Genomic DNA, 11,754 nt, shown 5'->3' with positions numbered 1-11,754 from the left:
TACTAACCGAATTAACAGAGTGAAAAGAAGGTAGCCTGTATAGAATACAAATATTCCAAAATATGCATCCTGTTTGTAACAAGGCACTAAAATTATACTGAAATTTGGTAAATTTATACTGAAATTTGGTAAAGCAATTTACTTTATGTCCTGAATACAAAGTAATATGTTTGGGGCAAATCCAATACAACACATTAATGAGTACCATTCTACATATTTTCAAGCATAGTGGTGGCTGCATCATGTTATGTGTATGGTTGTAATCATTAAGTACTGGGGAGTTTTTCAGGATAAAACATTTATGGAATTGTGCTAAGTACATACAAAATTCACCAAGAAAACCTGGTTCAGTTTGCTTTCCACCAGACACTGGAAGATGAATTCACCTTTCAGCAGGACAATAACCTAAAACACAAGGCGAAATCTACATTGGAGTTGTTGACCAAAAAGACTGTGAATGTTACAGTTTTGACATAATTCTGCTTGAGAATCTATGTTAAGACCTGAAAATGGTTGTCCAGCAATGATCAACAACCAATTTGACAGCTTGAAGAAATTTGGAGAAAATAAATTGGCGTGGTGTGAAAATCTCTTAGAGACCCAGAAATACTCACTGCTGTAATCACTGCCAAAGGTGATTCTAACATGCATTGACTAAAGGGGTTGAATACTTACCTCAATCAAGATATATTCGTGTTTTTTTTTTTTTTACAGATATTAAAATCTTTCTTTCTGTTTGACAGAGTATTTTGTGTAGATTGTTGATTAAAAAAAGACATGTCCATTAGAATCCCACTTTGTAACACAATAAAATGTGAACAAAGTCAAATGGTATGAATACTTTCTGAAGACACTGTATATTGCAGTGTACAGCCCAACCTATGGCGCTTGGGTCCATCAAATGGCATATCAGCCTACTCTGTGACACCCACAGATTTACATTCTGAAGAGTTTACACAAATATTAACGTCATAGACAGGGTTGCCAGGCCTAGCTAAAATTTCTAGCCCAATGACCTCTGAAAACCCATCCACAAGGCCTGAAAACTAGCCCCCCAAAAATTTGGCAGCAAGAGAGGACTTCCCACATTTATCCAGTAAACACCTTTTCCATAATGTTATATATCAACGTAATTTTTTACAACGCTGGCTAAGAAGCAAAATCCTGTTTTCCATCAAAATAATAATTATTGGGAGTTTAATAATGTAGAAAGAGAAAATATAAATCACCCTAATTAAACTCTCCATATCATTTTCGATCAACGGATGTCATTCTAAATTGTTTTGACTTCTATGATTAAGCAATAAGGCCAGAGGAAGTGTGATACATTGCCAATTTACCACAAACCCCTGGGGTGCCTTATTGCTATTATAAACTGGTTACCAACGTAATTTGAGCTGTTTTGTCATATCCGTGGTATAGGGTCTTATATACAGTGCCTTGCGAAAGTATTCGGCCCCCTTGAACTTTGCGACCTTTTGCCACATTTCAGGCTTCAAACATAAAGATATAAAACTGTAGTTTTTTGTGAAGAATCAACAACAAGTGGGACACAATCATGAAGTGGAATGACATTTATTGGATATTTCAAACTTTTTTAACAAATCAAAAACTGAAAAATTGGGCGTCCAAATAATTGAAAGTTAATTTCTCTACCATAAGCTGCCTCGAACGTCGTTTTAGAGAATTTGTCAGTATTTCCAACCAGCCTTAAGTTGTTCAGCCCCCTTAAGTTAATACTTTGTAGCGCCACCTTTTGCTGCGATTACAGCTGTAAGTCGCTTGGGGTATGTCTCTATCAGTTTTGCACATCGAGAGACTTGATTTCTTTTCCCCATTCCTCCTTGCAAAACAGCTCGAGCTCAGTGAGGTTGGATGGAGAGCATTTGTGAACAGCAGTTTTCAGTTCTTTCCACAGATTCTCGATTGGATTCAGGTCGGGACTTTGACTTGGCCATTCTAACACCTGGATATGTTTATTTTTGAACCATTCCATTGTAGATTTTGCTTTATGTTTTGGATCATTGTCTTGTTGGAAGACAAATCTCCATCCCAGTCTCAGGTCTTTTGCAGACTCCATCAGGTTTTCTTCCAGAATGGTCCTGTATTTGACTCCATCCATCTTCCCATCAATTTTAACCATCTTCCCTGTCCCTGCTGAAGAAAAGCAGGCCCAAACCATGATGCTGCCACCAACATGTTTGACAGTGTGGATGTTGTGTTCAGGGTGATGAGCTGTGTTGCTTTTACGCCAAACATAACGTTTTGCATTGTTGCCAAAAAGTTCAATTTTGGTTTCATCTGACCAGAGCACCTTCTTCCACATGTTTGGTGTGTCTCCCAGGTGGCTTGTGGCAAACTTTAAACGACACCTTTTATGGATATCTTTAAGAAATGGCTTTCTTCTTGCCACTCTTCCATAAAGGCCAAATTTGTGCAATAAACAACTGATTGTTGTCCTATGGACAGAGTCTCCCACCTCAGCTGTAGATCTCTGCAGTTCATCCAGAGTGACCATGGGCCTCTTGGCTGCATCTCTGATCAGTCTTCTCCTTGTATGAGCTGAAAGTTTAGAGGGACGGCCAGGTCTTGGTAGATTTGCAGTGGTCTGATACTCCTTCCATTTCAATATTATCGCTTGCACAGTTCTCCTTGGGATGTTTAAAGCTTGGGAAATCTTTTTGTATCCAAATCCGGCTTTAAACTTCTTCACAACAGTATCTCGGACCTGCCTGGTGTGTTCCTTGTTCTTCATGATGCTCTCTGCGCTTTTAACGGACCTCTGAGACTATCACAGTGCAGGTGCATTTATACGGAGACTTGATTACACACAGGTGGATTGTATATATCATCATTAGTCATTTAGGTCAACATTGGATCATTCAGAGATCCTCACTGAACTTCTGGAGAGAGTTTGCTGCACTGAAAGTAAAGGGGCTGAATAATTTTGCACGCCCAATTTTTCAGTTTTTGATTTGTTAAAAAAGTTTGAAATATCCAATAAATGTCGTTCCACTTCATGATTGTGTCCCACTTGTTGTTGATTCTTCACACAAAAATACAGTTTTATATCTTTATGTTTGAAGCCTTAAATGTGGCAAAAGGTTGCTAAGTTCAAGGGGGCCGAATACTTTCGCAAGGCACTGTATAAGAATCTTGTTGAATTCTTCTATATCTGTTACATATGCGCATTGCTGCAAAGTCAATACATTGCAGTACCTAAAACATGCAAGAAGACATGCATGGAGCCATTCTTTTGCAACTTGGCTCTGTTATCGCTGAGACAGACCGTTTCATCTAAAGATGTTGTTTATCACAGCACATTGTGGTGCAACCAATAAGTACTTATTCATTCATTATTAGTAGCCATATACACTCTCCGCTATTTGACAAACTCCAGACAATGGTCTCATGACTTAAGCCATGAATTCATTCATGTTCATTCACAACTTATAAAGTATTTAATAAAGCAAATAAGCGCAGTGTTGAAACACTTAGATGGCACCTTCATGTAAAGTGTAACCAAGATCATGACATCAAGATAAGTGACATGCGTCACGTAATTGTGATTAGTTCCAGGTGTTGCCTGTGAGTGATGGGGTTTTGTGTATAAATGCCCAGTGATGGGGTTTTGTGTATAAATGCCCAGTGATGGGGTTTTGTGTATAAATGCCCAGTGATGGGGTCTTGTGTATAAATGCCCAGTGATGGGGTTTTGTGTATAAATGCCCAGTGATGGGGTTTTGTGTATAAATGCCCTGTGATAGGGTTTTGTGTATAAATGCCCAGTGATGGGGTTTTGTGTATAAATGCCCAGTGATGGGGTTTTGTGTATTCCCAGTGATGGGGTTTTGTGTATAAATGCCCAGTGATGGGGTTTTGTGTATAAATGCCCAATGATGGGGTCTTGTGTATAAATGCCCAGTGATGGGGTTTTGTGTATAAATGCCCAGTGATGGGGTTTTGTGTATAAATGCCCAGTGATGGGGTTTTGTGTATAAATGCCCAGTGATGGGGTTTTGTGTATAAATGCCCAGTGATGGGGTTTTGTGTATAAATGCCCAATGATGGGGTCTTGTGTATAAATGCCCAGTGATGGGGTTTTGTGTATAAATGCCCTGTGATGGGGTTTTGTGTATAAATGCCCAGTGATGGGGTTTTGTGTATAAATGCCCAGTGATGGGGTTTTGTGTATAAATGCCCAGTGATGGGGTTTTGTGTATAAATGCCCAGTGATGGGGTTTTGTGTATAAATGCCCAGTGATGGGGTCTTGTGTATAAATGCCCAGTGATGGGGTCTTGTGTATAAATGCCCAGTGATGGGGTTTTGTGTATAAATGCCCAGTGATGGGGTTTTGTGTATAAATGCCCAGTGATGGGGTTTTGTGTATAAATTCCCAGTGATGGGGTTTTGTGTATAAATGCCCAGTGATGGGGTTTTGTGTATAAATGCCCAGTGATGGGGTTTTGTGTATAAATGCCCAGTGATGGGGTTTTGTGTATAAATGCCCAGTGATGGGGTTTTGTGTATAAATGCCCAGTGATGGGGTCTTGTGTATAAATGCCCAGTGATGGGGTTTTGTGTATAAATTCCCAGTGATGGGGTTTTGTGTATAAATGCCCAGTGATGGGGTTTTGTGTATAAATGCCCAGTGATGGGGTTTTGTGTATAAATGCCCAGTGATGGGGTTTTGTGTAGAAATGCCCAGTGATGGGGTTTTGTGTATAAATGCCCAGTGATGGGGTTTTGTGTATTCCCAGTGATGGGGTTTTGTGTATAAATACCCAGTGATGGGGTTTTGTGTATAAATGCCCAGTGATGGGGTTTTGTGTATAAATGCCCAGTGATGGGGTTTTGTGTATAAATGCCCAGTGATGGGGTTTTGTGTATAAATGCCCAGTGAAGGGGTTTTGTGTATAAATGCCCAGTGATGGGGTTTTGTGTATAAATGCCCGGTGATGGGGTTTTGTGTATATATGCCCTGTGATGGGGTTTTGTGCATAATTGCCCAGTGATGGGGTTTTGTGTATAATTGCCCAGTGATGGGGTTTTGTGTATAAATGCCCAGTGATGGGGTTTTGTGTATTCCCAGTGATGGGGTTTTGTGTATAAATGCCCAGTGATGGGGTTTTGTGTATAAATGCCCAGTGATGGGGTCTTGTGTATAAATGCCCAGTGATGGGGTTTTGTGTATAAATGCCCAGTGATGGGGTTTTGTGTATAAATGCCCAGTGATGGGGTTTTGTGTATAAATGCCCAGTGATGGGGTTTTGTGTATAAATGCCCAGTGATGGGGTTTTGTGTATAAATGCCCAGTGATGGGATTTTGTGTATAAATGCCCAGTGATGGGGTTTTGTGTATAAATGCCCAGTGATGGGGTTTGTGTATAAATGCCCAGTGATGGGGTTTTGTGTATAAATGCCCTGTGATGGGGTTTTGTGTATAAATGCCCAGTGATAGGGTTTTGTGTATTCCCAGTGATGGGGTTTTGTGTATAAATGCCCAGTGATGGGGTTTTGTGTATAAATGCCCAGTGATTCCCTGTGTTCGGCAGATCCCTTTTTATCCGTATAGCCTTTAGGCTGGTGTGCTCTGGAAGGATGAGAGCAAGGATGCGACAGTGTGGCTTAATCCAAATCCAGTGGAACTAAGTGTGCATGCGGCGTGAGTACCCCTCTCCCTCCAGATCCACTCTCGGTATTCCTGAACAGGCCTTCCTCAACTATGCACTTTTGTACTTGTTATTGAAAGCTGATATTGAACCTAACTATTGGATAGCCTGTTGTTCAAGTGTCAGCGCTGAAGATCATGTTTGATATGTGCAGACCGCTCCGATTGTGGACTATTTATGGTGATATTGATCTCATTGCTGTAACAGAAAACAATAATAATAAGGTCTTATCACGCCCATGCTTCACCTTTGATGTGAAGAACCTGTGTTTTGTTCATGTTTCGTTGTATTTAATAGGTATCCGAGTGCCTCACCTCGTTAAACAAAGTGACGTAGCGGCTACAAACTTCAACCTGTTACACAAGGTCATGAAAATGTTATCCCCCAAACCACACCAAGAGCAATCAAAAGAGCAAAGCAACATGAACCACATATATGGTGGTAATGTAATAATTTGAGTGAGCATTATCAAGGAGTAACTGACAGTAATGACCAGGCTGTGCTGTAAAGGGCCAGGGTTAAAATAAGGGTCAACTGTTTTTTATTTGTTTTAATGTATAGACTCAATAGGCTGAAGGGTGTAAATGTTCTATTCTCTGCCCTTCACACTCCTTTTTCCTACCTCCTTGACCCAGATTCCCCAGTGTTTGGCTGTGGAGGAGCAACACAATCCCGCTGACCCTCTAAGCATGCCATACCCCTACTGATCCCCTTGTAACATGCCCCAGAATACATTGGGAGGTGGCTGCCAAGGCCTTGGGATGTCTAGGAGAAGCCTTGGGATTGGAGGAGCTCAGTTAGGCTCTAAGCCTAAAACAATCTCTTTTTTTTACAGTTCTAGGGTTTTGATCTTCTATGCTTCACATGTTATACATAGTAAAAACTGAAAGGAAAATTAATAAAAAAACTGTGAGAAATTTATTGAGAAAACAGGAAATAATGATGGAGGGGTGTGTGGGGAAATGATGACGAGAAAATGGGAGAATGGCAAGATGCAGTCTTGTGTATTCTGCTGTAAGACATCTCTCCATCACCAGCACAACAATCTATCTTATCACATGGTAAAATTGTGGACATTGCCACTCTGAAACCCAAACCCTTTATTATCTATTATTGTTTAGTTCGTACTGTGGAAAGACTTTGAGGAATGAGAACCTGGACCAGAAACAGAGACAATAGTTTACTGTGAGATCTGATCTGTATGACTATGAGTATATATATAGCTGCTTGTTCGGGGGGTTTATAAAGGGTTCTGTCAAATAGGGGTCAGTACACACAAGTAGAAGGAAGGGGAAGAGGAAACAACAGAGATAACTGACCCTGTATGAGGGGTGGAAGAGAAGACTGCAGTATAAAGATCACACACATTCTACAGCTGAGAGCCACTACAGATGCTTGAACACTGATACGACTATACTGTTCTATTGCATTTCTCCACAGAAACCCGTGTCAAGTAAGTGACTTTGGGATTTGTTTAGTGTGACAACAGATTTTACTGTTGTTTTTTTGTGGTATTTTTTTCCTAGATTTATTGGTAAGCTGTAGGTAGGGAGACTGTTGGACATTTGTTGACATAAGCGATGGCTTTAGCTGGATCAAGCTTCCAAGGGGGCTTGGAGACTCTATGGAGACAAGATAAAGAATTGACGGGGGAAGGGCACAATATAGAGGCAGATCGAGAGGGAAAAGGGCATGCAAGGGAGTCAGTACAGTAAGACAGCTCTAGAGAGAGGGCTAGCTGAAAAAGAGGATGATAAGGTTCAAGAAGTGAAAGAAGAGCGGGCAGTTGATGGAGAGCAGAAAGGGGTGATAGATGATGTGGATACAACAAGGGTATACAGCAGAGACTCATATGCCAGGGAAACGTTCAAAGCCCTGGAGCAGCTCAGGGACTCGTCTCTCCTCACTGACCTGACTCTGAGCACTGAGAATGGACAGCGTCTCCACGCACACTCCCTTGTCCTGGCTGCTGTCAGCTCCCTGGTACATCACTCACTAACACACCAGAGGCTTCCCAAGTGGGATGAAGATATGGAGAAGATGAGGGAGAGGAGAGATACAGACAGAGATATGAACATACAGACAGAGATATTCATCAGTCTGGGTTCTGAGGTGAGGTGTGTAGGGCTGGCAGGGGTGACCGAGTTTGCCTACACTGGTGCCATAGCAGCTCTGAACAGAGATTCACTGGCCCAGATACAGACTGCAGCTAAAACACTAGGGGTCCCCAGAGTTCTAGAACTCTGCAGGAAAGAGGAGGGGGAAATGAAGAAGGGAGTAGAGAAGAGGACTGAAGAAAAGAAGGTATCTGCTGAAGAACAGATGAAGCTCACTCTTCAGTCAATCAGACAGCTGTGGAAAGAGGGAGTGGGCTGTGATGTGGAGCTGGAGGCTGATGGGACATCATTCCATGGTTAGTAAACTGGTGTCAAAATACATCATGACTATGTACTGTACAATGATAGAGAAGACAATTCATTTATTTTTAGGCGGGAGCGTCCGAGATCAAGCTAAATAACCCATGCATGCTTATAATAGTAATAATATTGATATTTAGCATATAATAAGATGATTTTAAATAATAATAGGATGATATATAATATATTAATATTACTAATATATTAATATATAACAACATTATGTTATAATGAGAAAATATATAAATGAAATATAAATGTTGTTTATATTTTTGTAATAATTGTTGTGGACTCGTCCGGGATCAACAAAATAAAATTGTTAACTTCAAATATTCCTACTTTCTGTCTTAAATCTGAATTCAGAAGAGTCATGATAAACCAGATGGGGAGGTAGTCTATTTATGAGCTACCTGATTATAATAAGGATGATAACATCAATAATCCATTTCCTCTTCTCTCTCCTGTCTCCTCCAAGTCCACAAAGTGCTCATGGCTGCCAGTAGTGACTTCTTCCGGGGAATGTTCACCAGCGGGATGAAGGAATCCCAGCAGCCCTGTGTGGCCCTTCCCTTCCTGGAGGCTGCTGAGCTGGAGGCCATGATTGGCTGCTCCTACAGTGGGTCCCTCCCCCTCAGCTGGGGGCGTGTCTTTGAGATTACCTGTACCGCCCTCCAGCTCCAGTTCCAGCCCGCCCTCTCGCTGTGCCTCAACTTCCTGGAACAGGAAATCGATGCTCACTCCTGCCTGGACGTGGCCTCCTTCGCTGAGGCTTATGGGATGCCGGAACTCCTCGAAGTGGCAAACAGTTTTGTCCTGAGACACTTCCAAAACGTGGCAGCCACCCCTAAATTTCAAGACCTGCCAGCCAAGAAGCTTAGAAGATATCTGAAAAGCGATTCCCTCTTTGTGCCCTCTGAGCTTGTCGTCTTCAAGGCTGTGGTGGCTTGGATCGAGGCGTGTCCCAGCAAAAGGCTTAAACTCACCAAAGAGCTGATGAAGAAAGTCCACTTTCCCCTCATGAACGTCAAGGAGTTCAATGAAGTTACAACCACAAAACTGTGGTCTGAACGCAACACGGAAGGTCTCTACCTGACTATACTGGAGGACTTTCACTCTCATCACGTTGCACCTCGAACCCTGTGCAGGGTTTACTTGCCAAAGGACAGTCTAGTCTTGGTGGGTGGAGATCAGATCTCTGCCGACTTTAGCCGCCGATCTCCCAGCCGAGAACTGTGGTTCGGAAACTCTCTGAGGAACTACACAGGCATTGTAAAGAATGTGGAATGGAGGTTGCTTGGCGAGATGCCAAAGCCACCAAGGCTAAGTCACGAGGTGGCGGTACTCACAGGGAAGTTGTACATGGTCGGGGGACAGAGTTATGAAGGCACACTTGACGTTTTCAACTCGACCTACAGGTGAGATAAGACGCTTTGGGTTTGTATCTACTAACCAATGAGTCTTTTAGGTATGACATGTTTTATATTTTTTATGTTTTTACATGATTTTCTTCCTTCATCTCTCATTCTTTATTGTCTTTCAGATATGATCCGCTTCAGAACCTCTGGGAGAGGTTGGCTGACTTGCATAAGACAAGGTGCAACTTTACCATGGTTGTGCTGGACAGGATGATATATGCCATTGGAGGGGACATTGATCCAGAAACTAACCTGGATAGTGTGGAGCGCTACTGTCCAAACACAGATACCTGGAGGTAGGTTTTTTTTGGTAACTCAAAAGAGAATGGTAACACAGAATTGCTTGCAGTAGTTAATGTTCCATTGGAGATTTAAGTAAAACGTTGTTTCTTTGTTGCTATCATTACCAACTTTGGCCTTCCCTGTTAGCTTTTCGCGACCCTTGGATATGACATTGAGCTGCCATGCTGCCACAATGTTGGATGGAAAGATTTTCATCTCAGGGGGTTTGGACTGCAGGCACCAGTGTCGAGTATCCATGTTTCTGTACCACCCTGAGAGAGGAACCACCTACCTGGCCGAGATGAGCCAACCTCGAGCCCGTCACTGCATGGAGACTTTAAACGGCAATCTTTACGTGGCAGGAGGTGTCACTGTTGATGAAAACATGACGTCTATCGACCAGCTGGCCTGTGAGGTCTATGACTCGGTTAGTGACCTTTGGAGTGCTCTCACACCCCTGGCCGTCCCCCATGTTGGAGCAGCCTCTGTGGTTCTGGAGGGGATGCTCTATGTGCTGGGAGGATACTGCCAAGAGGACTACAGGGAGACCAGACTGGTTCATCGTTATGATCCCACCATCCAATTTTGGGAGAATATGGGCGAGATGCCAGGACCCAACGCTGATATACGAGCCTGTTTGCTGCATCTACCCAACCACTTAAGACAATGACACATCACTATAAATCCCATAAGACTACACTACATTTGTCAGGGAACAGAAATGGAACCGGGAATGAAAGTGAATCATAGTGTTCTGGAACAGAACCGTTATTTTAAACGCATGGGGCTGGATATTAACGTTTTTTATGTTTCGGGTATTTTTTTCAAGTCCCACAAAAATACGCAACAAAGCATATTTTGAATCCTTGTGCCGCTGTGAACACAGAAGCTTGTTAGCTAGTGTATGAATTTTACGAATAATTACTAAATGATGTATACATTTAACGTAGAACTATAAATAACAGAATTCTACCCTGTCTCTGTAAAATGATACATAATGTTTGTCCATAAGAAAGAGGGACTATTAGCAGGCAAGGAACTGTGGCAGACAAATTGTGATTTACCATCACCAAATAGACAGGCTGATATCAACACCAACGAGCGATGGAGAGGAACCACTATCACTGCTATGCCATCCTGAGTTCAACAAGCCAGACAATTGGGCATTTCAGCAGTATATTAGATCATGTCCAATTCGTGAATGTTAAAGGCCCATTGTTATACATTGGAAATGGACAGTTTACATTTGTACATTTCCAATGTATTTAATGAGGATTTGCCATCACCAAATGAACTTGCTTAACCTCTTAAGTCGACCCTCTACTTTTTCGAACATTCTGTTAAAAATCGCGCAACATTTCAGCGCCCTGCTACTCATGCCAGGAATATAGTATATGCATATGATTAGTATGTGTGGATATAAAACACTCAGACGTTTATAAAACTGGTTAAATCACAGCTGTGACTATAACAGAACGTGCGTTTCATCGAAAAGCGCAGGAAAATCTGATCACTGAAAATTGGAAAATATATCAATGTGCCACTTGCATGTATTGTCTATGGGAAAGCAAATTACCTGGAGCCGAGATTGCAATTCCAACAGCTTCCACACGATGTCAACAGTCTTGTCATTTGCCTAGGCTTTGTTTCTTGGTCAAACGAAGAAGAGACAGCCCATTTCTTCAGGTCTTCGACCGGATATTTTGGTTGAGATTTACCCGGACATTATTTCCAGACGTACAGCTATTGAATATACATCGCCTCGTGATCAATTTGATCGCTTATTAACGTTTACTAATACCTAAAGTTGCATTACAAAAGTATTTCGAAGTGTTTTGTGAAAGTTTATCGTCAACTTTTTTAATTAAAAAAAATGACGTTACGTTATAAAATGCTATTTTTTTCCGTTGATCACACAGTCTTCATAGATCGATATCTAGGCTATATATGGACCAATTTAATCGAGA

The 11,754-nt window shown here is 41.7% G+C and overlaps 2 protein-coding genes across 2 annotated transcripts; both read left to right on the top strand.

The window, feature by feature from the left end:
- Positions 1-7,365: 7,365 nt before the first annotated feature.
- On the top strand, positions 7,366-9,509 carry LOC124013832 (kelch-like protein 33). The gene is made up of 2 exons (XM_046328397.1): positions 7,366-8,086; positions 8,566-9,509. The coding sequence occupies exons 1-2, from the start codon at positions 7,366-7,368 to the stop codon at positions 9,507-9,509; spliced, it is 1,665 nt and encodes a 554-aa protein (XP_046184353.1).
- Positions 9,510-9,692: 183 nt separating this feature from the next.
- On the top strand, positions 9,693-10,731 carry LOC124013727 (kelch-like protein 33). Its single transcript, XM_046328177.1, has 2 exons — positions 9,693-9,801; positions 9,935-10,731. The coding sequence occupies exons 1-2, from the start codon at positions 9,698-9,700 to the stop codon at positions 10,455-10,457; spliced, it is 627 nt and encodes a 208-aa protein (XP_046184133.1). The 5' UTR covers positions 9,693-9,697; the 3' UTR covers positions 10,458-10,731.
- The last annotated feature ends 1,023 nt before the right edge of the window (positions 10,732-11,754 follow it).

Source organism: Oncorhynchus gorbuscha, linkage group LG25 (genome assembly GCF_021184085.1).
Source record: "Oncorhynchus gorbuscha isolate QuinsamMale2020 ecotype Even-year linkage group LG25, OgorEven_v1.0, whole genome shotgun sequence".
NCBI classification, from domain to species: Eukaryota; Metazoa; Chordata; class Actinopteri; order Salmoniformes; family Salmonidae; genus Oncorhynchus; species Oncorhynchus gorbuscha.
The sequence above is the reverse complement of the archived record's forward strand: the minus strand, read 5'-3'. Positions and strand labels throughout refer to the sequence as shown.

Coding starts and splice junctions, on each gene's coding strand:
- LOC124013832 (XM_046328397.1), top strand. CDS start 7,366: ATGCAAGGGAGTCAGTACAGTAAGACAGCTCTAGAGAGAGGGCTAGCT. Junction 8,087..8,565: donor TGATGGGACATCATTCCATG/GTTAGTAAACTG, acceptor GTCTCCTCCAAG/TCCACAAAGTGCTCATGGCT.
- LOC124013727 (XM_046328177.1), top strand. CDS start 9,698: ATGGTTGTGCTGGACAGGATGATATATGCCATTGGAGGGGACATTGAT. Junction 9,802..9,934: donor CCAAACACAGATACCTGGAG/GTAGGTTTTTTT, acceptor CTTCCCTGTTAG/CTTTTCGCGACCCTTGGATA.